Source organism: Furipterus horrens, unplaced genomic scaffold (assembly GCF_987537825.1).
Source record: "Furipterus horrens unplaced genomic scaffold, mFurHor1.1.pri manual_scaffold_2, whole genome shotgun sequence".
NCBI classification, from domain to species: Eukaryota; Metazoa; Chordata; class Mammalia; order Chiroptera; family Furipteridae; genus Furipterus; species Furipterus horrens.
This window is the reverse complement of record NW_028327172.1, coordinates 62153258-62178347: the sequence shown is the minus strand read 5'-3', so window position 1 is coordinate 62178347 and position 25090 is coordinate 62153258. Positions and strand designations below refer to the sequence as shown.

At 38.9% G+C, this 25090-nt stretch overlaps 1 protein-coding gene across 5 annotated transcripts in view; it reads right to left on the bottom strand.

Moving 5' to 3' along the window:
* The window catches only part of DLG2 (discs large MAGUK scaffold protein 2), a 725256-nt gene that overhangs the window by 4484 nt on the left and 695682 nt on the right, over positions 1-25090 (bottom strand). For 3 of the 5 annotated variants that reach the window (XM_090265790.1, XM_090265793.1, XM_090265794.1), the window contains 5 exons: positions 10858-10908; positions 9826-9927; positions 7926-8098; positions 5746-5855; positions 802-893 (listed from right to left, as the gene is read on the bottom strand). In XM_090265790.1, the coding sequence (XP_090121916.1) occupies positions 802-893; positions 5746-5855; positions 7926-8098; positions 9826-9927; positions 10858-10908 (528 nt within the window). Of the gene's footprint in view, positions 1-801; positions 894-5745; positions 5856-7925; positions 8099-9825; positions 9928-10857; positions 10909-24251; positions 24298-25090 lie in introns of all 5 variants that reach the window. The other 2 variants (XM_090265791.1, XM_090265792.1) reach the window with 2 other exon arrangements.

Below are 25090 nucleotides of genomic sequence, written 5' to 3'. Positions count from 1 at the left end.
AATTAACTGAAACACAGGGAAGTGTATTTTGCTAATGAATTAAAAAAATTTTTTATTGTATTTTCTTCCATTACCGTTTAGTCCCCTTAAACCTCCCTCCCATGTGTTTTAAGACTGCTGTTTATGTGTGCTAATGGGGAGGCAGATGCCCTGGACACTGAAGCAGGGGTGGAGGTCCTGAGATTGCTTCTAGAGAGTGACTGCTTGGGACACTGCACATTTTGAGGCCTAAAAGTTTATTTTTCAAGTTTTTTGATGATGCCAGGGAGGAAGTTTAATGAAGTATCAATGCCTAAAATATCCTTAAGAGCAGGAGATAGCTCAGCGGCATCTGCTGTTGCTGGTTTTGGATAGGGCCACTGGGAACCTGGAAGTTGGCTGCAGCTTAATTCAGAGCAGGGAGAACCCAGAGTCTGAAGCAAATGGGTGAAGCAGAGGGGAATTAGGACTCTCAGCAGGAAGGTTTTAAGGGTCCAGATATATTAGGCCCTCATTTGTGCCAACTGTTAGGCAATTTATCTCTTTTATCACAGTTCAAGGGTAAATGAACTAGACTTACTGGGGTGATCACTTTTAAGTTATATAGTCACTATGTTGTACAGTTGAAACTAATATAATATTGCACAGGGTGGGGCAAAAGCAGGTTTACAGTTGTAAGTACATAACATACAGTTTTTAATTGTATTAGTATTTATTCATTATTATATTATTTCCCATATGAACAACTGTAAACCTACTTTTGCCCCACCCTGTATGTCAACTGTAACTGAAAATTTAAAAAATTAAAAGAAAAGAACTTACCTGTAAAATACTCTCCAAATTCTTGTTCTAGCTTAATTGCACGATCATAGGTTTTCTTGGCCTGTTCCTCTGTTAGACGCTTGTTCATCTCCCTGGAAAAAGGAAGCTTTAGTATTAGACCTCACAGGGACTATCCAAAGCCTGAAAAATTAAGATGTCTGGCAAAATGAATCCTGCAGGAAGCCTAGTGTAATCTTAGCAGCAGCTCCCGCATCTTCATTTGGGACTCTTCTTTGCTGGAATAATTTTAGCAACAAGGACTCCCTCCCAGGGAGCTCGCTCTCTTAGAGGGCAGTCTCTTGGTCCCACATTGGGTTGAAGCAGAATCTGGCTCCTTTTGATTTCTAGTTACTGGTCCTGTTCTGCCCTCTGCAGTCCCACAGGGTAGAGCTAAACTTCCTTCCTTCACCACAGGCACCAGGGGCTTTAAGTCAAGCCCTTGGGTGTCCCTTGAGGTTTCCATTCAGAATCAGCTGTCCTGCTTCCTTTATCTATTCTCTCCTTGGCCATGATTTCCAAACTTTAACCTTCCCAGTCATCCTTCCTTGGATTTTGTTCTAGTCTACCTTGACCTCTGTTAAATGTGGGCCATAGGAGTGAACAGAATCTTCCAGGGGTGGTCAGAGGGAGAAGAGATGGCCAGAGGGAAGGTACATCACAGCAACTGCGACCACATTACTTCTGAAAGAACACGACTTGACCTTCTGATTTCTCGACTCCCCCATCCTCCCCAAGGGCTGCTGCTCATCTACAATGTGCAGCTGAAAACTGTGTAGTGTGGAGAGACACAGAAAGTGCTTCCAAATAATTATAGGAGAGGTGACAGGCCCCTTAGGCCTGTGTGTCTCTCAGGCTGAGAGGCATTCTGCAGCTCTTGCCGCTCAGCTTCTGCAAATGGCAAGGCATGTCTGTAGCAACCAGAGCCCTGAACTTTCTCTGCTTTTATAATCAGATGGAACCTCAGGGAGCTGCTGAAGAAGGCTTGAAGTAAAATGAACACAGAGGGAATGTAATAATCAAAAGTGCTGCCACCAACATATTTTCAAATAGACTATAAGCAAGTAATATCAAATAGTGAGCCAGCAGAGAGGGACTTGTTAAGGAAGAATCTCCCATGCTCCCTTTGTTCATTTTTGTTCTCATAGAATGGGCTGTAAAGGAATTATGCCTGAGATTCTCTGTCCCTTTCTTCTGTCACCATTGGTGTATCATTACCTGCATATAAGTGCTGCTTAATCATTGTAGGTTTATTTAAATCCAGCCTAGTCTCAAGGACAAACTGAGGTGAGAGAAAAATGGAAAATAATCTATAATCTACTGATTCCTAACCAGTGGCAGCTTTATCTTCCCATGTCCCCTGATGTTAATTTTTTTTGCCTACAAAATTTTACTTATTAAATATGAATTATTTTATCTTTCCATTTTTTTTCTTAATCAAAAGCTTCAGTCATTGCCCCTGATCATCATAAGAATAACAGTGGTTACTGCATGGGTCTGATAAAAGTCCAGGCAAGAGCAGAAACATTTTAGTTGGCCCATCAGGATGCATCACAGGTGCATGTAAGGATTTGAAAAGCATTGCTGCCTTTTGCATGCCACTTAGGAAGCCAGAGGTCTGGGTCTGGAACATGTGGTCTTAGTCAATTCCTTTTTTCAGAGCAAGTAACTGAGGCCTGAAGTAGTAAAGAGACTTGCTTAAGGTTGTGTGTTTAATAAAGAGTAAATCTGATGCAAGAACATTTTTTAAAACCAATATTTAGTCAAACAGGATGTCTATTATACCAAGACTTTCTTTCAAAAGAGATTTATTTGGAAAACAATAAAAAACTGAAGCCAGACATTAACATGATTCTGGACATGATGCTGATGGCTGCAATATAAACAAGTAAAAATTTCCTGAACTCTTGTTGTTGAAATAAACTCATCTTGTCATGAGGACTATCTATAATCTCCCTCCCAAACAGCATGGGACCTAGAAGCTGTGAGAAGTTGTCACTCTTGGGTGCAGAAGATACTTGGCTAAACCAAGTAATACATTTCACAGAAAGACAGTGTTTTGCTTCCGATGTCAAGAAATCAGGTAGCCAGGTCAGGCATCTTCCTTGATTTCCCTGGCACACGCTAGTCTGCTTTCTCTGGGTTACCTTTGCACATTTTGTAACAATGACTGAATTCAGATTTTTAATTCTCTAACATATAAATTTGCCTTGTCTTTTGCATAACCTATGAGTTTTTTGAGGGCAGAGACCATGGTTTGTTCATCAGCATGTGGTAAGTAGCCTGACACAACACACTGAGTGAATAATCGAATGAATGAATGGGCAGATAGAGATATAAATATAATTATGTTACAGTTGAAGGCAGAAGTGAACACAGGCCATCATGGGAGCAAGAAAGTAAAAGCAGATTGAGGCTGGCAAGGTGCAGAAACACAGGAAAGCATCTCATTGGCACTGGGTGGAACAGGGAACAGGAGTCACGGGTGGCACACTATGAAAAGAACATCTCTTTCATACATGCCACTGATTTCGTGCTTCTCTGAAGAGTCAGATATGCATGTGCTATTCAGCTCTGTGGTCTGATATGCAAGATGCACTTGTGAAATAATGTGTGTGATGATGTATCGATGCCCAAATGTGACAGTGGCCACGCTCTCATTCCAGCTGCCCTGGCCTTCACTCTCTCTGGGGAACAAGTAATTCAGGTCATCTTTGCTCCTGAAGTAAAACCCTTAGAAAAGAGTGAGCTGGAAAGTAAACACACAGCACTTACGAATAAGGGGCACACTGGATGTCACTCTTACTGTGCTGGAGACCTACGGATGTGGCTGCAGCCACTTCTGCCAGATTCACTGTCCTCAGGGAGGAATCCAGTGTTTAATTTTCCTTGGTGATAAGTGGCTGTGACAATGCCTTAAGGCAAAACTAAATAAGTCATCTCATAGTTGTGGAAGGAAGCAGACCTTCTCCTACGGAGCACCAGATGGGACTGTCTCCCCAATCCCGTGGAATCAAATGTGCAACTGCTGTTTCTCCCTCTGGCCTCACTTCCTGGGAAGCCATTTATCCTGCTACGTGTTGATGATGTGGGACTTATTTTTCTATTTATAAAGTAGGCTTTTAAGATGCTGTTCCCAGAATGTGAGGGCCATTTTTCTATTCTTCTTATTAATGTTAGCATTGCTAACAATATTTATGAGGCTCTTTACAGATTATAAATTACTTTTACATAATGAAATTTCTGGTTGCTTAATTCATTTTGTGCAATGCCCTGCACAGTATCCTACACGAGGAGAAATTTAATACACACTATCAGGGACAATATCACCAAGAACCATTATTTTATTGTTAACACATTTTTCCATGTGACATCTATGGGCAAAGATCTTTATGTTAAATTTTAACACCTAAATTCATGAAATTCACAGGGCTGAATTGTGGGCCACCACCTGATTTTATTTTTTCGCTCTGGTAAAAACTTTGTCCATCTTTTATTTATGAGAATATAGTCTGCTTTTAAGGTATAGATCTGGCAATTTCCCACTCTGTATTTAACTCTCTTGGGTTGCAATTTCAGCTACTGCAACTTGCTTCATTTCTTTATCCCCAGAGAAGATGGCAGAACAGTTGGCCAATATCCTCCACAAGTAACTGCTCTCGCCTCCGGGATCAAGTAATTTCTTTGATCTTTCCACCAACACTGTTACTGCTTTTCAGCACTTTCTGGTTCACTTCTATACCCTGTCAAATACTCTGAGGTCCTGAGGCCCAAAGGGAGGCATATTTGAGCAAAGCTCTTGCAACAGACACACTAGTATTAACTCTTACAATCTCTTGGAAAAGGTACTGTACTGTTTATGTGTTTTATAATGATAAAATAGCTTTATTCCAGTATAATAAAATAACTTGAAATATTTAATAGCAATAATAGCTACTATTTAGTGAGTGCTTACTATATGCTGGAGACCTATGAAGAACTTTACATTCATGATCCTGTTTAACCTTTACACTACCAGTTCAATGAGGTACATGTTCTTAATATGCCTAGTCTAGAGGGTCTAAGGGAACTAAGGGTCACAGAACTGATCTGTGGCAAATCAAAACCCGTCCTAGCCTGACCAAGTCTCAAGTCCTTGATCTTAGTCTCTCTGCTCTGTTCCCTTTATGGCTACTGCAGCCTCAGTTTTGTAAGGGAATTGTCTATAAAATAATGCCAACAATTTCTATCAAATTGCCAAAGAAAACACATTACTTTACAGTCAGATCAGAAATATCTATCCAATTTATTTAGTGATTTTTGAAGAAAGATAATTTACAAGTCCTCTGAAAAATAAAATAATAAAAAAATCATCCATTTTCCCTTGTTCATAAATGTGCACAAGTATGGTGCTGTTGGTTTAAATAATAAGTATTTTACTGCCAAGCCATGAAGAAAACTCCCTATTAAGGATAGTTGTCTATATTCATGAGGTTCTAATTAAGGAACAAAAGAATTCTATGACACAACAAAGTGAAATGCCAATGAAAAGAGTCTAAAACATTGCTTTTTCTATAAAAACCCACGCATTTAAAAAGATTTACCAATGGAACTAATCTCATAAGTAAGAAACAATTCAAAGATGATGCTACCTATTATTTGGAAAACAAAACCAAGCCACCAAACCAAATGAAATCAACATACCTTCAAACCAACCCAGCAACAAAACAAAACAATCACGCAGACAAAAAATAACTTGTGAAATAAAAACAAAAGTAAAGGAACGCTGGTGAAGACAGTTTAAGGAATGACTGACATTATGTCTGTAGTGGCTTTTAAAAAAGGGAATGCTTAAAAAGTCAACAATGGCATCTCCCATTTGTGAGCATTCGTGACAGAGCTGGTAATAATATACTGTGTCATATGGAACAGGGGGCCGGATGAAGGCCTCCAGTGGCCTCCACTTACATGAGAGGTTCCAGAGACTTGGGCTTAATGAAGATGGCAATGGGATAGAGCTGGGCAACTTGTAACCGCTTGATAGCATTTCCTGATACGTCTAGTATACAGTGTTTGCCCTGGTAGAAAGAGAAGAAAAATATGGAGTTAATCCAGAAAAAGTGATCATAATGCAACACCCACTACCAATAATGTAAGTGTGTTTTATGGGGAGATAAGGGATAATGGATTTCTAAGGGTTGAAAAGAATCACTGCAAAGCATAAGTAAAAGTTGATACATAGGTCACCACTGAATGCTTGCCATGACATATTTATTGCCCCCTTAGTAAGTGTCTGTACCACTGGCATAGACATCCCACATGTGTTATCTCAGTTAACTTTGTTTCCTTAAATAAATACTTGATGATCTGTACAAAGAAGATATGTAGCCATGTGTAATATGCCTGGATCTATTCTCATGAAGCTTGTAAACTATCTCTGAAGACAACTGTCAAGAAGAAATCCCCATATCTCTGAGGTAGGTATTATCAACCACATTTTACAGAAGAGAAAACTAAGACTTAGAAATATTAACTAACTCGTCCAAAGTATCAGTGTTAGGAGGACAGAAACACAAGTTGTGAGCACTCACAGAATTGTTGGTTAGAATGAACAGGTACCCCATTGTCTCACCCTGCCTGATGTTAAATTTGAAAACATGGTAATCATGTGAATTTAGAACAATTCCATAAATGTTTGCTGAGTGCTTATATGTATCCTGGCCTGGATATGCTCAGTCTAGCAGAGGACAGTCACAAAAAGTTACCTTAAATATTGCATCTTAAAGGCTGAGAGAGAGGCTTGCACAGGTTATGTAAATTTCTTGTTTGTTAACTAATAAAAACCCTATTACATTACAGCATACCTCATTTAACTTGGTTTCCATTACAATGAGTGCTCAAAGCAAGGAGTTGCTTTACAAAGTATTTCTGGAAAGTAGATAATTTACCACATATCATATTCTACCTCCTGGAGAGAAATGGCCTCATTACCCTGATGCTAGAATAACTTTACACAAGAAGAGAAAAAGCATAGCATGCGAATAGAAATAGTCCTAAATCAACAATAGGGAATAAAAACTCATCTATAATGTTAAGTGAAAACGAACAGAGTTCACGAATACTTGAAAAATAGGTTTATAATAGGAGAAACACACTAAGATGGTACAAGCCTTTGTCACGTATATAATCAATGCCAAGTTTGCTATCTGTGAAGTGCAGCGGCTACTTGAGATTTCTAAATGCTATGTGATTATTCACCAGCCAGAACACTGCAAGTTAACAAAGGTCATCTCTATAAGTTCAAAGAGGAAGATAGATGCAATTACCCAGGAAACTGATTACAAACAGTATGATATAGAGAGAAATAGATGCAATTTTCTAATGTATTCTTCGATAGACATTAAAGTTTCTTATATAGTTTTTGTACCAGTACATGAGCGGGGGTGGGGGGGGATGGATGTAACAAATGAATTCAACTCAACAAATATCAATTACATAACAAACACAATTGGCCCTTAACTCTTTTTTTTTTTCCTCCTATGAAATTAATTCTCTGTTTACAGATCAGGATTTCTCTATAGGCAGATCTTAAAGCCATACTCAAATGCCTTCCTATCCTATTCTCTCCTGAACATTCTCCCCTTTTCCAGTTCCTTAAATTATCAGCAGGAAGGCAACTGTAGCATCTATACCTCTTTTAAGTTAGAATTTTTGTCAGCAGCAGACTAGGCAGTCAGTCCTCCCACCTATCTACCCTTCCATCATGAAGACCTTAAGTTTTCAGGCAGATAAGATGTTAACTCTTACTTATCAAAAAAATTAAGAATGCTGGTCTAAACAACCAAGAGTAATGAAACTTCCTTAATAAGGTCAATGTTGTTTACTGGGACCAAAGTCAAGGACAAAGTGAATCTTCATAAACTTCAAGCTGTTAAATGCCTTTAGGTTTATACCCCACCCATTCCCTCCAAGTCAGTCAACTTATTTTACTGAGCTTAGAACAAAGATTAATGACCACCATGCTCAAATCTTAGAAGAAATATTCAGTCAAAATTTCCTGCTGTAACCAGGGAAGAGGAATGACCAAGATACAGTTTTCCACCAGAGACCCTTCTCCAAGGGAGGTGCAAGATGATGTGTGAACATACCCGCTCTGCCACAAATCTCACAGACTGCACACTGGTTCCATATAAGTTGTCATTGTACTGGCCGGCTTCTATAAACTTGTGCTCTTGGATATCTTTTTCCATTTGCTCTCTGGAAATGACAAAGTGATAGTCTCTGCCATCCACCTCATAGTCACGCTTTGGCCTTGTAGTATCTTTATAAAACAAAAAAATAATAAAATTAAGGTTGTATAGTTATACTCATAAACTTTCTTTACGCTTGTTTTCTTCACCACACCTTCAACACAGATATATAAAAATATGTAATATGAAGCACGGTGACATAGTAACAGGGACCAGTCTTCGCCTCCTATGGGGTGAATAACTACAAAGCTAGACAAGATATATGGAAAACTACTTTCAGGCATCAGACAACAGGCAATGCAGGACTGTGAGTCTTTTTCTTGTTTTTTTTTTTTTTTAAAGGCAGTCGTAGTTTTTAATTTTTACTTATTTATTTTTAGAGAGTGGGGAAGGGAGGGGGAAAGATGGGGAAAGAAATGTCAATATGTGGTTGCCTCTCTCACGCCCCCAACTGGGGACCTGGCCCGCAACCCTTGCATGTGCCCTGACTGGGAATCGAACCAGCGACCCTTTGGTTCGCAGGGTGGCACTCAATCCACTGAGCCACACCAGCCAGGGCGGGGCTGTGATTCTTGATAAGAGAAACACATAAGGGGAAATACATTCACTCTACTTTCATTTCTAAATGGAGAGTCTAGAGGTCATACAGTGGCTCTAGAAAGGTCACTATTTGGAAGGGTACTGTAAACCCATCTTTATCAAGTCATTAGTAGAAGAAGCTGATCTGTAGTAAATTATTACCTGCCAGAACAAAAACTTAATATTTTATAATGAAAAATAACAAAATCCAGATTCTCAGTAATGTAGCAACACAATGTCTAGCATACAATAAAAGATTATGGGACAAGCTATGAAGCAAGAAAATGTGTCATGTAACCAGGAATAAAAAAAGGACATACAGTATAAATATATTCAGGAATTTTAAAAGATATAAAATTAGATCACAGTTAGCTTGAGACTGAGGGTCATCAACTCTAATTATGGCTAGAGGTGGCTAAATGTCTTTGTAAGAATAGAAGGGCAAAATTTATCAATATAAATAAAAAATGTTAATATATTTCCAATTTTTAACTTAGCTATGCTATTTCTAGAAATCAACCTTAAAAATGATCAAAACAGATAAAAGTTTTTGGTGGGTCTGTTTACATACACAGCAGGCTTTTATGCATTTTTTGGAAGGAGGTAGAGCAGATAGAATTTTACGGGGCTCCACTCAGAGTAACCAGGAGACCTGAGAGTTGTCCATAATGACAAGAAAGTAGATTAAAAGTCTATTATGGCCTAGAAGGTGGGTAGATTTAAGTTTTATACACCTTCTTGTCTTCATCCTCCCAACACCTGAGACTTAAAACACAGGGGAAAGTATATTTTATTTTTGGATTGACATATGGCCCTAAGTCATCTTGAGATGATTTTAACATGGGTTTGTTTCTGATCTCTCTTATTCTATGGGAAAAGATGCTCCAGTGGCATTTCAATCATCTATGAGAACATACTGATGCCTATCAATAAGCTTATGCAATTTTAAATGCTATTGCAGTTATAAAGAAAGGATTCATTCTGCCTTCTTGGGGAGCATAGTCAGTTTGGAGAACATATACTCACTAAATAGAGACCAATACATAGCAGAGTATGTAGATGAAAACCGTTAGGCAGAGAAAATTAAATAAGATGCTTGGATAAAAGGTAGCTGATAGTATTTGAATCAATGGAGAGACTATGAGAGGAACAGAATTAAGTTTTATCATGGCAAAAGAAGCCAAGCTGTTTTTCCAGAGGAAAGAGAAGTGATACTTACGAGGCACACAGGAGCCAAATTTGTCAGGGAATTCAGATATCAAGTCGTCATTGATCCGGTCCTTCATGGGGCCCAGGATAATCACTGGCCGAGTATAGTTTACTGTGGAGGGAAAAGGAAGGTGCAGGTGAGGAGAAAGACATGGAAACAGCTGCAAAACTACCCTCCAAGGGTAGTTCTTAAGGCAAACTTGCCAAACAGTAAAAATCGCTGAGGGCATTACTTCATTGGAAAAATTGCCCATACAGCCTTGCATGGGGAAGTTGATGTTGAACATTCAGTATATTTGTTAGCTGTGGCTACTTTCTGTAATTTATTAACAGGAAAAAGCTACAGCAGTGACTGTCAATGAAAAGAAGCATTTGGAGGGGTTTTGCTTATCCTTAGGTTCTGCCTACACAATGTCGAAACAACTACTGAATTTAGTCAATTCAGTGGGAGAAAAAAGATTCCAAAGCAGCTGTTTGGCCACTGTTTAGATAATGACTTTAAAAAGTAATTGTTAGTAGTAATGACAACTTATGTTTTTATAATTTCTCTTCCTCAGCTCAAAATACTCTTTCATGCTGTGGGATTTTCCCAGTTCTTTTGTATTGTGGGGTTAGAAGGAACTCATAGTTTCTTTGGTACAACTCCGCATCTGATGCTTACGTTTTCTCTGCAATACAACAGCAATTAGCCTTTATGTAAATGCCTCCAGGAAAAGAAAATGTAGGCTCCTGTACTTTAGGACAGATCTGAGAGAAAGCCCTTCTCAATACTGAGTGGTCTTCAGTGTTCTGGGAGATTTTTATCTAGTACTATAGGTGGGGCTCTTTAGCGACTCAGGTGTGGTCCCTCCTCTCGGGAGCTGTCACTGCCCATGGTCAGCAGTGTTTGCTGATGACAGGGCAAAGGAGAGGGAGCATGTGGTCTGGGGACAGCTGAGTATTAAGCAGTTTATTTTCCTTATCCCTCCACTCTTTTCCTCCTATAATGGCGTCATCTGTTGTGACCTGGAAATCAGGAACGAGATCATGCTGGGAAACTTACTTTCCTGCCTAATGACAGGCTCATAAGAAAGAATGAAGTCTTCTTGCCCTCCTGAGAAGAGAAGAAAGAAAAATTACAGTGGACTAACAACCAGTCATACACCACAGCTACAAGCCCTGCTCTGAAATGCAGTTAAAAGACACAGTTCAGGGTTATTTTTCCTTACTCTCTCTTCTTGAACTATTCCAGAAATCCCTTCATCCTCATAAAACTGTTTAGCACTGTTATAGTGTCAGATTATTGGTGGTCATACCTCTAGGGAATGAATGGAGGCTAGTTGTCTGTAGCTCATCAGGGCAATGACCTACGAGACTGCCTTCTGCCTGACACTGAGAAATGGAGCATCATGGCCTCTACACCCAGTCTTACTACTTAAAACAAAACCATCTAGTTCAAGGGCAGGGTCCATCCAATAGTTTGCTGCTACATTATCAGAATTCCCTGACCTTTTATTTCATCTTCTATTTTATTTCCCAAAGAAACACGTTGTTCAAAAGCAATTGTCTGCTTGTTTCATGTTTGACACAGAAACTTCATCAGCATGTACTACAAGTCACTGAGGATTTTACTCTACTGTTAATTTGTCAGCACAATGCTGGGTCAATTCAGGAAGATAAAAAATTGAGGAGTCTCCTACGTCATGGGCGATAATTGCCATTAAAACTAGCCTTGAAACTTTGGGAAAAGAACTACGAAAGACAATGAAGTAAAAGTGTCAGTCCCTCCAATGTCATGTGCTACAAACTTTCTGATTCACAGTGGGCCTCAAGTGAGCAAATCACCATGGAAAGTAAATTGGTTTTAGGAACTTATTTTCTTCAATCATCTGTCTTACCCAGTTGATGACCTGGGCACGAGATGAGGCTCATTCCACTGTAAACCCAGAAGGGTCTGCTTTTATTCACTTTAGGCCTAGCACTGACTATTCTTTGGTAGGAAACAGTTTACGGCTATTGAAAAGAACTTTCTGTCGGTTGTGTTATAAAGGAGGTGTGTGACATAAGGTAGTTTTTCCTGAAACCAAAGGGCAAGGAATCTCCTTGCTTCGTCTCCCCATCACCCCTGTCAGTCTGTCAGTGCCACATGTTCCTCCTTCAAAATAGCCACAGCGTCAGACCAGGTGTGTTCATTTCATAAAAGGAGTTATTAACACAGACAGTTTGATAACAACAATAGATTTGGGGAAATTAAGCAGTATGTGGATAGAGCCGTGAAGTAAAGACATCTTCCCTGGACTGGGTAGCTGGGGTTGGGTAGCGGCGTGTTACGCTGACGAGGATGAAAAATGTCCTCCTGCCTAAGTCATCCTTTACCTCACCCTCAAGCAGGGCCCACTCTCAGAATGACACCACTAGGCCAAGCTGCCTCCTAAAGGCGTGGAGAGTGGACCTGACCTTCTTTCTAAGTGGCATTTACTCTACTCGTATCTTCCCCAGAAGTCTTCAGGGGACATTGCCACACCTGGGCAGGGGTTTGATATGAGAAGAATCAGATTCATATATATTTTTTTTATTTAGGAAAAGTGATTCATTCTATTTATTTATTTATCTTCTTTCATTAAAAAAATATATTTTATTGATTATCCTACTATAGTTGTTCTGATTTTTCCTCATTTGCCCCTCCCCTGCACCCAGCACCTCCCACCATTGTTCATGTTTATAGGTCATGCGTATGACTTCTTTGGCTACTCCATTTCCTATATTGTACTTTACATCCCCACAGCTATTCTGTAACTACCTATTTGTACTTCTTAATCCCCTCACCTCTTCACCCATTCCCCCACACCTACATCTCATCTGAAAATCATCAAAATGCTTTCTGTTTCCATGATTCTGTCCCTGCTCTTGTTTGCTTAGTTTGTTTTTAGATTGAACTGTTGATAGATTTGTATTATTTTTGCCATTTTATTGTTCATAGTTTTGATCTTAAAGTCCCTTTAACATTTCATATAATAATGGTTTGGTGATGATAAACTTCTTTAGTTTTTTCTTGTCTGGGAAGCTCTTTATCTGCCCTTTGAGTCTAAATAATAGCTTTGCTGGGTAGAGCAATATTGGCTGTAGGTCCCTGCGTTTCATGACTTTAAATATTTCTTGCCAATCCCTTCTAGCCTGCAAAGTTTCTTTTGAGAAATCAGCTGATAGTGTTATGGCAACTCCTTTGCAGGTAATTATTTGCTTTTCTCTTGCTGCTTTTAAGATTCTCTCTTTATCTTTAACCTTTAGCATTTTAATTATAATGTGTCTTGGAGTGGGCCTTGTTGCATCCATTTTGTTTCGGACTCTCTGTGCTTCCTGGACTTGCATGTCTATTTACTTCACCAAATTAGGGAAGTTTTCTCTCATTACTTTTTTCAAATAGAGTTCCAATATCTTGCTCTTTCTCTTCTCCTTCTGGCACCCCTATGATGCAAATGTTGGAACGCTTGAAGTTATCCCATAGGCTGCTTGCACTATCCTTGACTTTTTGGATTCTTTATTTTTCTTGTTCCGATAGGTTGTTTTTTGCTTGCTTATGTTCCATATCATTGATTTGATTCTTGGCTTTATCCTCTCTACTGTTGTTTCCCTATAAACTGTTCTTTATTTCAATTAGTGTATCCTTTATTTCTGACTGGGCTTTCTTTTTATGCTGTTGAAGTTCTCACTAAGTTCCTTATAACCAGTGTTTTGAACTCTCATCTAATAGATTGTTTATCTCCATTTGGTTTAGTTCTTTTTCTGGAGTTTTGATCTTGTTCTTTCATTTGGGCCTTGTTTTTTTGTCTCCTTGTTTTGGAAGCCTTCCTATGTTTGTTTCTGTGTGTTAGGTAGAGCTGCTTTGACTCCGTGTTTTGGTAGTGTGGCCAAATATAGTAGGTGTCTTGTAGGGTACAGTGGCACAGCCTCCCCTATCACCCAAGTTGGGTGTTCGAGGTGAGCTCTTCATGTAGGCTGAGTATATGCCTTGGTTAGTGTTGGCAGATCAATGGGAGGAATTTACCCAGGCCAGTTAGCAGCAAGGACTGGCTGTGACCACTAACCAATGTCCGCCCTCCATGGAGGATCAGCTGTGCAGGGGCAGGGTGGTGGTGCTCCAACATGGTTTGTAGCTGTTCACTGGGTGTGGTGGCCACGTGGTTTCCCAGGTGGAGCAGGCCAAAGTCAGCCCTCACCTGTGTTTTCCTGGGGCCTCTCTGCCTGAACTATAAAGCAATTTGGAATGGCTGCTACTCGTGATAGAATTGGAGATTCCCAGGTGAAGCTAACCTATGAATCTAGGCTAGCTATTGCAAGTACAGGACCTGGGGTTCACTGAGGCCACCTGTTGCTTTTTTGATAGGATTTAGTGAGTGGTGCAACATGAGCCATGACCAGCAATTCATATGGAAAAGCAGCTTGGATAGGCCCTTAAGTTGGTTGGGGCAGAGTCTCTGGAGTTCTCCAGGGTGGGTCAAACAATGTTAGCCAGGTTAATGGAGTCTCATATATGGCACCAGCTTGTCGGCTCTGTTGGGGGGAGGGTTCAGAGAAGGGTCAATGGTCTCTGTTTGCCTTGATGTCAGACACTTCAGTTCCTCCCTGTGTGCCACTGGTGCCTTTCAAGCTGCTACCCTGGTGCTGGAGCTCAGAGGGAGTGAGTCTGAGTAGGTGAGTCCTTGTGTGGGTTCTTTAAGAGGAACTGCCTGGGATTCCAGCAGTTTCTTCCACTGACTCAATCCCCACTGGTTTTTGCAGCCAGAAATTATGGGGACTTATCTTCCTGTCACAGGAACCTGAGCTGGGGGGCCTAGTGTGGGGGCTTGGACTACTCACTCCCAAGATAACCCTCCTGAATTTTTACCCACCACACGTGGGTGAGGGACCAGCCCAAAATGATTCATTTTAATAAACAAAACTACTGACATTTACAGAGGCTAGATTTAAAAAAATGTGATCGATTGCTAAGCCCCAGTTATCTAAAGCCTGAGATGTAGAGGTCATAGGAATTCAAAAGATGGGTATAAAATGGTTGGGGGAAAAGTATAGCTTTGGGAATAGAAACACGGTAGACTTAGCCCTTGTTAGACTTTAATTTTATAAGGAAATCTAGGGGGAATGATTAATATGTGAACAGAGAATACTATCCATCGCATAACAAAAGTTTTAAACATCAGGCGATTCTTATACCTTTCCACTGGACTGGGAACTCCATAAAGGCAAGGACTGGGTATTTTTTACTACTGTTCCTTAGTACTTAACATAAAGAACCATGTCGTTGAATTTGCACTCTGATTTTAGTGGTAGAAAATGGGATGAGCAAGGAGGCCAAAGGTAGGCTCTACTTTGTGTTTGCCTATGTGCTTTCACGTTGGGAAGTGTGGTTTTCTCTAAGTGAATATAACACTTTAAGTTCCCACAGGAATCTCTTTCCAATGGCTGTACAAATCATTCTGATGGAACATTCTAAAAGCAATTCTTAAATAAGATATTTGGTGTCAGTATGTATATTGCTGATTCAGAAAACTAGGCCAAAGCAACATAGCTTTGATTAGCTTTGCTAGACAATTCTGTGGTTCTTTGTTTATCCATTGAGTTTTGGTTTACTTTCTCTCTTGTACAAGGCACTGCTTCTTGTCCAGAGCAGTAAGACTGGCAGACTGCAGTGGCAACATCCCTTACGGCAAGACTCTTACTGATTCTAATGACAATCAGGTACTAGGTAAGGAAGTCTACAGGGAAGCTCTGGCACCTGGTATCACACCATAGCTGTGAATCCAGCACTTTAAACCAATTTTCACTTTCTTGTTTGAGAATGAAAAGCCCTATCGGTAATGGGAAGGAGACTAAGAGGAGGAGGGGAAAAATCACATCAATAAAGGAAAGGTAATCCATGTGTGTACAGCACTCTCCGGGCCATAAAGGGCTTTCACATCCACTATCTTCTATTTTTCACAACCATTTCCTTTGAGGGATGTGTTCTGATGAGAATCCATTTCACAGATGAAGAAGCTGAGGCTCAGTGATCATAATGGGGCCTGTTTTCTCAGGTAGTAAGGAGTGGAGTCGAGATTTAAAACCACATCTTTTTTGACTCCTTGTTGAGTATATTATACTGTCTCTAAAAGATAAGAAATGTAGAATTCTCTGAGGGTGCTGGGCTATAGGGGCAGACCTTACAAATGAGCAAGGGATGGGTGGCAGAGATAGCAGCTGAACTGGGTCAGAGTCCCTGAGATGCCATCTGTAAACATCAACTCTTAAAAAAATGCTGCTGTGTTATCTCCATAACCCAGTCATTCTTAGTAGGTTTTCTAATTTTTGTGCAGGAGGTGTTGGCACTTGTAAATAACAGTTGACAAAAAGGTACCAACTATTACTTGGTCTTGTTTTTGCAACTGTGTGGCTGAGACTGGGAGAGCAGCATGCTGTGTGTGGGCACCTGCAGCTGTGGGAACTTAGCAGAGGCTTTGTAATGAGCTCCATGGAACACCTGGTGTTTGAACTGGAAGCAAGTCACAACAAGAGGGATTCAGAGTAAGATCTTGATATGCCCTCCTGATGGGCAAGTTGCTGTTCTTTTGGAATTTTTGGAAACTAGAAAAGAGAGAGGAGGGAAGTGAAGACAAGTGTCAGCACATTTAATGTTCTAAATTTAGTGTTTAGTGCCTACATTTGATGATTGTTAAGAATAAATTAAGTTCTTAGGGTCATAGAAGCTTAGTGTTGAGGAAGGGTTTCAAGTTCGTGTGGTTCATAGATGGCGAGTACGTAGAACATGGTGCCACTCCCCAATCCCATGTCCTTGACAGGCGAGTACGTAGCACATGGTGCCACTCCCCAATCCCATGCCCTTGACAGGCATCACGAAAGGGTCATTGCCTGCATTACTGCTGAGCCTTAAGTTGGCCTCAGTACTTCCAGTACAACTCTTCAGGCAGATATCACTAACTGGTCAGGGTTGGAGTCTGGATTAAAATCTACCTGCCATCTCTGTTCTAACCTGAACAACTCATTTTACATAGGGGAGAACAGAGGTTCAAAGACATTGAGTGATTTCTTCGAGATCACATAGTGAATTTCCATGGGATGCTCAGGTTAAATCAGTTAATATATACAGGACCTTAACATCAGGTTTGAACATGTTTAATGCTATGTAAATATTGCTGTTTGTATTAATTTGATAGGGGTCGGGGTGGGGTGGGATGGTTGAAATGTACCTGATAAAATGTGAAGAGCCCCAGATTACAAACTATTGGAAAGAATGGAAAAATATGAGATTCAGAATTAAAATGCCTTGGTTGGACCTGCAGTGCCACCTTATTAGCTGAGGTATGTCATCTCTTGGAGATTCACCTTCCTCATCTGTAAAAAGAAGTACTGTACATATTACTACAAGATGTATCTTCTAGTTTTGTTGCAGAAATTAATTGAGAAAATAGATGTGATGAAAATTGCTTCATGGAGGCTAAAGAACTAGAAGAAATATAAGGGTGATACTTGAGAAGTGAAGAAAAGTGGAAGAATATGGGCATCATTTTGACTGATTGTAGCAGAAAAGTCTTGGGTTTCCGTCCTCATCAGCCACTCAATTTCACTCAGATTATTTCTTCAGGATTCTAGTTTTGAAAATCCTACTTAGCTGATGAGCACTAATGGGTTAGAAGGATTATTATCATCTCCCCCACATCCATAATGCCATAAAGAGCTTTACTGAGCTTTGAGGCAGGCAGGTCTTCAGCTGTAGAGATTTGCAAAGTCTTCCTTATACCTGTACGGTCTCTACTGCATCCCAATACAGTAAGCTATAAAACAACCACAAATACAAGCCAGCACTGTACTACTTTGTTGACATACATAAATCTGAAATTAGCCCATAATTAAGATAGTTTTGAGGTGGCATTTTGCATGATTAGACAATGTACACTGTAATTAACTGCATTTTGGGTAGTGCTCAGTATAGCTGGATTTTGAAAAAAATAATTACTCTATGATTGAGATGGTGCAGCAAAGCTCTGAGCTATTTATTAGAATTTGAGGTTTGTTTAAATGTGTGTGTGTGTATTTCAGGAAATGTATGAGGCTTTCAAGTAAGTTTGTTATAGTATGTAACTCTAGGATGCAGTGTGGATGGTGCCCTCTGGAACTGTGAAACACGCAGTCATCTGGGCCTTTGTTCCTAAACAATGGCCATTTTTAAAAGTTACTTTGTCCCCAGAGTGGACATGCAATGATTCTAAGGGTAAAAATAACACCTAGACCTCAGTGAAAAAAGGATCTTTTTAGTATTCATTTACTTTGCTATTTATAAAACATAACATAGTCATAATTATAGCAATAGCCAGGAATTCAGTAGAAAATGCAGCCTATTTTGATTTCTAAATGGCCCTTTCTGGAACCCATGTCTGTTCCAAGCCTGTGTGCCTTTTTTCCTGCTACTGCCCTGGCTGGAAGCTTTCTTTCTCAACTTATCTAGCTGGGAAGCACCTCATCTTTCCAATGCTCAGCTCAAAGGCCACTTTCTCTTTGAAATGACCTTTGAAGTCCCCACTCTTCTGGGGTTAGACTTTTATCCTAAAAACTGACACAACTGTGTGCATTTTTTATGCTTTGCTGTCTCTCTCTGCCACTATACGTGTGATGAGTTCCAGGGTTGGCTGAGATTCATATTGGGCCTCATGGTGCATATAAAGGTAGCATGACATGCAGTAGATACTGAATAAATAAATGAATACTCCTCTGGAATTCCTCATATTTCCATACTGGAGAAAGGAATGTCATTTATTCCTTGAAGCCACGACAAAGGCTCTTCTTTTGTTTATTTGTAAAGAAAGCAATTTGAGAGGCAGACCTTCTGTGGCCTCAGATGATACCCAAACCAATATAGATTAATAAGACTCCACATTTGCTGTAGTAATATCCTAAAGTCCAGTTCCAGCTCTTCTCTCTTCTCATAATAATTCAAGCTGCTTCCAAGTGTTTCTTTTGTTCACTCAATTAATATTTATGTGAACCTACTATTAGAGAGTAAAAAGAATTATTTAATGTCATCTTGGAGCATTACTACCAAAAATTGTAAAGCAGTGGAAAGCCCTGGACCAATTTTTTAACTTATTGATTCTAGGAAGAACATTCCTACCTCTGAAAGACAAAAGAGGGGCCTCTAAGATACTCTTAAAAAGTTTCTAGAGGAAAGGGCAGTTTCTATATGTATTTTCCATGAGAAGGATTAAAAAAAACAAGGTCTGATGTTTCTCCTTTCTATGTCTGTGCATACAGGATGGAAACACAACAATTAAAAATCGAAAGCTGAACATCAGAAAAAAGTAGGGCCATGTAAAAAAGAAGAAAATTTTACCCTTTGCGACAGAATGGATGGACCTGGAGAACATTATGCTAAGTGAAATAAACCAGTCAGCAAAACATAAATACCATATGATTTCACTCATATGTGGAATCTAATGAACAAACTCAACTAACAAGGAAAATGGGGACAGACTCATAGATGGAGAGCAGGTGACAGCTAATGGGGGGCAGTTAGGAGGTGGAAGAATCACGCAAAAAGTAAAAAGGACTCATGGATAGGGACAACAGTGGGGTGATTATGGTTAGGGGAAGGGGGTGTAAGGGGACTACATGGTAATGGAAAAAAATACAGTAAAGATTAAAAAAAAATTAAAAAAAAAGGGGGGGGGAGTAGGACCATAAAATCTTGACAAACAAGCGATATATTTTTCCTTATTCTAAACTGAGGGGCCTCAGGTGTCAGGAAGGAAATCTTTGGTCACTTCGTGGCCTGGATTCGTTGTTTTAAAATCAAGTGAAGAGAAAGGGAAGGCAAATGTTTTTCCAAGTTTGGATAATTGGAAGAATATAAAAATAGTAAGGACCAAATTGAGCACGAGAACACTTTGATTCTTTCATTCCTAAGACTTGCCATTCTGTTGAACAAGAAAATCAGGTGGCTCTCAAATTTAATGGATCGAAGGCATCTCATCACACTGTTTTTCATTTTATCCCATGGTGTGTTTCATCCCCCCCGTGGCCCCACCTCCTTCTCCCACCTGTCCTCTTTTGTGCTTTTTCCATTTCCCAGCAATATACTTCTCCAAAGCCTTTCTCAAAATCCAATTAAATTCGTCATAGTCTAAGAACACTATGTGGCAGTCCACCTCAAAAAAGACATGGCTCTTTAAAGTACCATGCTGTAATGAGAAAAATAGAACCCTCCAAACAAAAACTATTCTAGTTTTCAATTAATACAATTTTCAAGGGAAATAAGTGCAACCAATTTCTGTTTTGGTGGCTGTGGGCCATATGTACTGGGTCATGTGCAGTTTTCTACTATCCTCAGCAACTGCTTTTTGAGTAACCCATTTCAGTAAGGAGTGCAAATAAACATTATAGAAATTGTTAAAATCCCAGTTAATAATAGGCACCTATGTTAGTCTCTAAAAATTAGTTTACAGGTGGTAAGAGACCACAAGAACAGATCAAAAGGATGTGCTTGGGTTTTGGTGAATATTTTTATACACTAAGCAAATGGCTTGAGGTGACTAAACACCAAGAATAGAAATAATTTTTCAATAGTTACCTACCTTCTCGGTTAAGCTTTCTGATCCAAGATTTGGTCACTTAAAAAAAATATGTGAGTTCCTTCAACATTAAAGGACGAAACCTTTTTTTTCTTTTATCACTTCCCACCCATCAAAAATAAAAGTTAGAGGTATCATAGCGTCTACCTTAAAATATTAATCAAGGAGAAAAGGGATATAAAAAGTTCATGCTCGATTTAAAAGGAATACTGTAATTTATAAAGATTTATCTTGTAGAGGGGAGCCAGGAACAGAAAAAGCAAAATTAGAAGGAAAATAAAACCATGACTTTTCAACCCTCCTACAGGGAGTTTAAATTATTTTTTTGTGGAGGGGAGCAGAATGTCAAAATCCACCAGGGTGAACCCCCCTCCTTCCACCTTCTCAGGGAGAATTGCCTCATAGGCCAGGCAACTGAGGTTGGAACTGCGTGTATAAATCACCAGTCCACCAACAGCCCTAGTGTCTTTTGTATCTTTCCACATCAAATGATGATTTCATTTCAAGCCATTTGCTTTGGATAAAGATGATAAAGGGCAGCAATTGAAAAACAACAACAGCAAAAATCTGAAATGACCACCACAGGCAATGGGGCAATTGCAAAGGAAAGAACCACACACCAAAGCAATAACTTACGGTAGCTACTTTCGCTATCGCTGGCATTAGAAGAAACATGTTCTGCAAGAACAGCACAGCAAATTAAAGAGATACCAAGCATTGGCGAGCAGCCAGAACGTAAAGGTATACACTCATGCAAGGCTACTAGAAATGTGAGCAAAAGGCAAGTAAAGGGCTGCAGAGGAGACCGCATTAAGAAAACGCAGATAAGATAAAAAAGATGAAAACTTTATCTCCATTTTACAGGAAACTACTACTTGATTGCTGCATCTTCTTTTTAGAAAATTAATGACAAAAAAATGTATGATGCCAGTCTAAGCACTTTTTTTTTTTTTTTTATAAGTCCTTGGACCCCTTCTTATAGGTTTGATTTTCCAGATTCCTGTTACTCAGGTCGAAGTGTGTCTCAGCTGGATGTTTCTTGACTGTAAATTCAGGGGCTTCTAAACTGGCAGTTTTCTTGCAGACTTTTTGTTTCTCTATTTTAGCCTTTAGGAATTTTGCAGGAATATTGCATGTCAAATTGCCAATTGATCCCTGGAATCCCTTGAATTTTATTTCTATTTAAATACTTCCTAAACTTAATTCTCAGGATGAAAAGGGATTGCTGAAGAGCTTCCCTGCTTCAGTGAGTGAATAGAAAATCTTGGAGAAAGAAATGAGTCACTGAAAAATGTTTTATGAATTAGTGCAATATATCCTTGTTTTTATTTTAAGATTCTTCTTTGGATAGTAATTAGGTTCTGGGAGAATAAAACAGGCAGAAGATAAGGGATCTGAAACCAAGCTGGTTCTGGCATGAAGTATATTTTTAATTTATGTTGGATGACTTGCTGGTACAGTGATGTTTCATATATTTTTTTTAACTATGATCACAATTTAGCTCACATAACAGGAATGTATATGCCAGAATTAGAGCTTTTATTTCCAAAATCATATCCTTTCATCTATGCTATGTATTAAATTATAGAAGATAAATTCATCAACTTATTGACTTCTTTGTATATCACATAAGTGAATATGTGACTATTTGATTTCTGAAACTTATTCACAATAACTTTAGCTTTTTAAAAAGTGACAACTATTGCACATTTTTAGAAAAAGGGAAAGTATATTATTCTCTAACAAAAAATGTGCATTAAAATGTATTCGATATTATAGATTCTTGCCAACTGAATTGATTAGTTTTATTTAGCTTTACTGAGGTATAACTGACAAATAAAATTGTAATACCTTTATAGTGTACAATGTGATGATTTGATAAATGTATAAATATTGTGAAAAGATTCCTACAATTGAGTTATTTAACACATCCAGGATGGATTAGTTTGAGCATGACATTAATGAAAACCAAAGCAGGGGTTAAATTCACACAAATCATCCCTCTTTGTATTTGTGTATGACCAAAATATGACCAAAGCTGCATCGTCGATGCAGGCACACATTTAATAAGTGCAGAGGGGCTCTGGGGAAAGAAGTGTGCATGAATCAATGCAAATTTGTTTTCTGTTACTGAAAAAAAGTCAAGACATACACCCAACAATGGCTTATCTTAATGCGTGTGATTATTATAAGTATTTTGAATTGGGAATGCCAGGTTTTTTTGTTTGCTTGCTTTTGATTTTTACTTCTAAAATAATTTGGAATGAAGCTATACTATTTGTGGAGAAATTTAAGACCATGCAGCATTTTATTTAATAAACAATCTCTCTTACCATCAAAATATTATATAATAAAATTTTTGTAGGTAAAAGGAAATTAAAAATGTGTTTCAGCAAAAGTCCAATTATGGATAATAATAGCATCAGTTGGCAAATAACATTCATTACCTAGTGAAATCTGTTCAAATTTTTAAAGAGTAAGAAAACATTTTCACATTGTAGATTTAAAAGGGCATCACTCATATTTTTGACACTGATAGCAAGTACTTTTTAGTGATGTTTACTTAATGTATTAGCAATACATTAAAATGCTTCCCTCTTCCCCCTCAACTGAAAATGTAAAAACTCTGATGGTACTTGATGGTATCCAGATAACGTTGAACTTAGCCAGTAACTCAAGAAAAATTTGATGACCTGTTCTATATAGACTCCAAGATAAAGTTTTCATCTTTAAGATCAGCAGATAGTTACTCTTGATAAGACTTTGTTGTCTATATACATGTAGCTAAAAAAAAAAGTGCAAAGTAACAATTTGAAGGGTATCATTTTGCAGGGTTATATAAACAGCTCTTGAAAACAAAGTTCAGCTCAATGCTATTTTGTTTTATACAAATGAAATGAACAGCTTCTAAAAATATTTCCCATAGCTGTCAAATTAAAAGAAAACATACAAAAATCAAACATGTGATACAGCTGCAAAAGACACAAAACTCTCTTCTTATTTTCCTGGAGCTTACACGATGGAGTTAGTTTGAAGAAAGAAAAATCATAGCATAGTATATCAATATACAGGATCATTGTTTATTGCTCAGTGCAATGAAACACAGACTAAAGGCATGAATAACTAGAAGATATAAAGTTTAATATATTTCATTTCTCACTATAAAATGAAGACCTGATTATGTAATGCAGCTAATACATCACTAATAGAACATGTTAACATATATCTAAAAGTTTATCATACAAACGTTTCAAGCAGGACCACTGCAAGTCAGGGAAAAAAATCAAAGTTAATAACAAAGAATGAGTCATGGAAGATCAAATAGCTTAGTATTTACATTTTGAGAATGCATGTTCCTTTTGACTATAAAATAGCTCCTTTACTAACAGCAAGGTACAGCCCAATTATGAAATTTGGCAAAGTCTGGGTGAAGAGGCAGGAGAAAGGACATAAAATACATTTCTGCTTTCCTGTTCTAGAACATTCAGCTTTGCCCTTTCATTCAACATGGTTCCTTGCTCTCTGGGAGGTACTAGGCGGGAGAGCAAGTGATGCCAATAGTTAGCATCAGGACCATGTTGATCACATCACACGGTCAGAAAGGGAAGGTGTGAATCGCAACAGAAGTTACAGTGCCTGACACACTTGGCTTTTAAATGCTGACATGCAGAACAAAACGGTTAAAAGTGACTTTGTAGGAGCATTCACAGCTAGGTAACAAATAAAACTCGTATCTTGTGCATGCTAGGAGTGGAAGGCCCTCAAGAAAAGGGACAAAAGCCAAACTCAAAAGGAAGGGAAAAGAAAAGAAAAGTTACAGTGACCATTCCTGGGAACTTACTCAGAGTCTTTGTTCCATAACCGTCGTCACCTAATCCGGGGATGTCCTGCATGGAAGTCCCCAGAGAGAGCAATGAGAGAGGAAGAACAGCCGCGAAAGAGGAAGGAAGAAGTCAGTGGAGTTGAAATGAATACTACCATGACAGACCGGGTTGCCTAAGCAATCTGGATCCCAATCTCTCTTATTTTGAAACAGCTTTTGCCCCCAAACTCCTTGGGCTGAGACTCAAGAATCTGTAAAGTAACTTGAAAGGTTTAAGCAGAAAATTGTTACAAAAAAGAGAAAGATTCAGCAGATGGCATTTTTGCCCATTGTCCACATTACCACAGAAATGTACCACTTAGAGCAACGATCCACTCCAAGCTTCATGACCAATTCTTAGATTTAGTATCCACCAATACAATGCAAGCTCACTGCTCAGTAAGAGTTTAATATTTGTTGGAAGTGAACAAATGCTAGTTATCAATATAGGGAATTTAATCACTTCCAATTAGCTAGCATTCTAAAAAAATATATGTGGCAATGGAATCCAATATTTCTGTCCTGAATAGAATTTGTCTCAAGCCCTAGAGAGTTTGCAAGATAGAAAAGACAAACTAGACCCAGTCCTGGTCACAGACAAATGCTCTTTGGAAGCGAAGTCCCAGCTTCCTCAAATCCCTCTCCAATGCATTCTGTACAGAAGAGTCACACCAAGGGAAGGATCCAGACTGCAGCCAAACACTGGTCACAGTAGTAAGCCCTGACCTGCCTGCCTGCCATGTTTGTTTGCCTAGGCGTGTGGCGTGGGGGAGCCTATATCATGCGTGTTGCCGGTGAAGGATTTTTTTCTCTTGTGT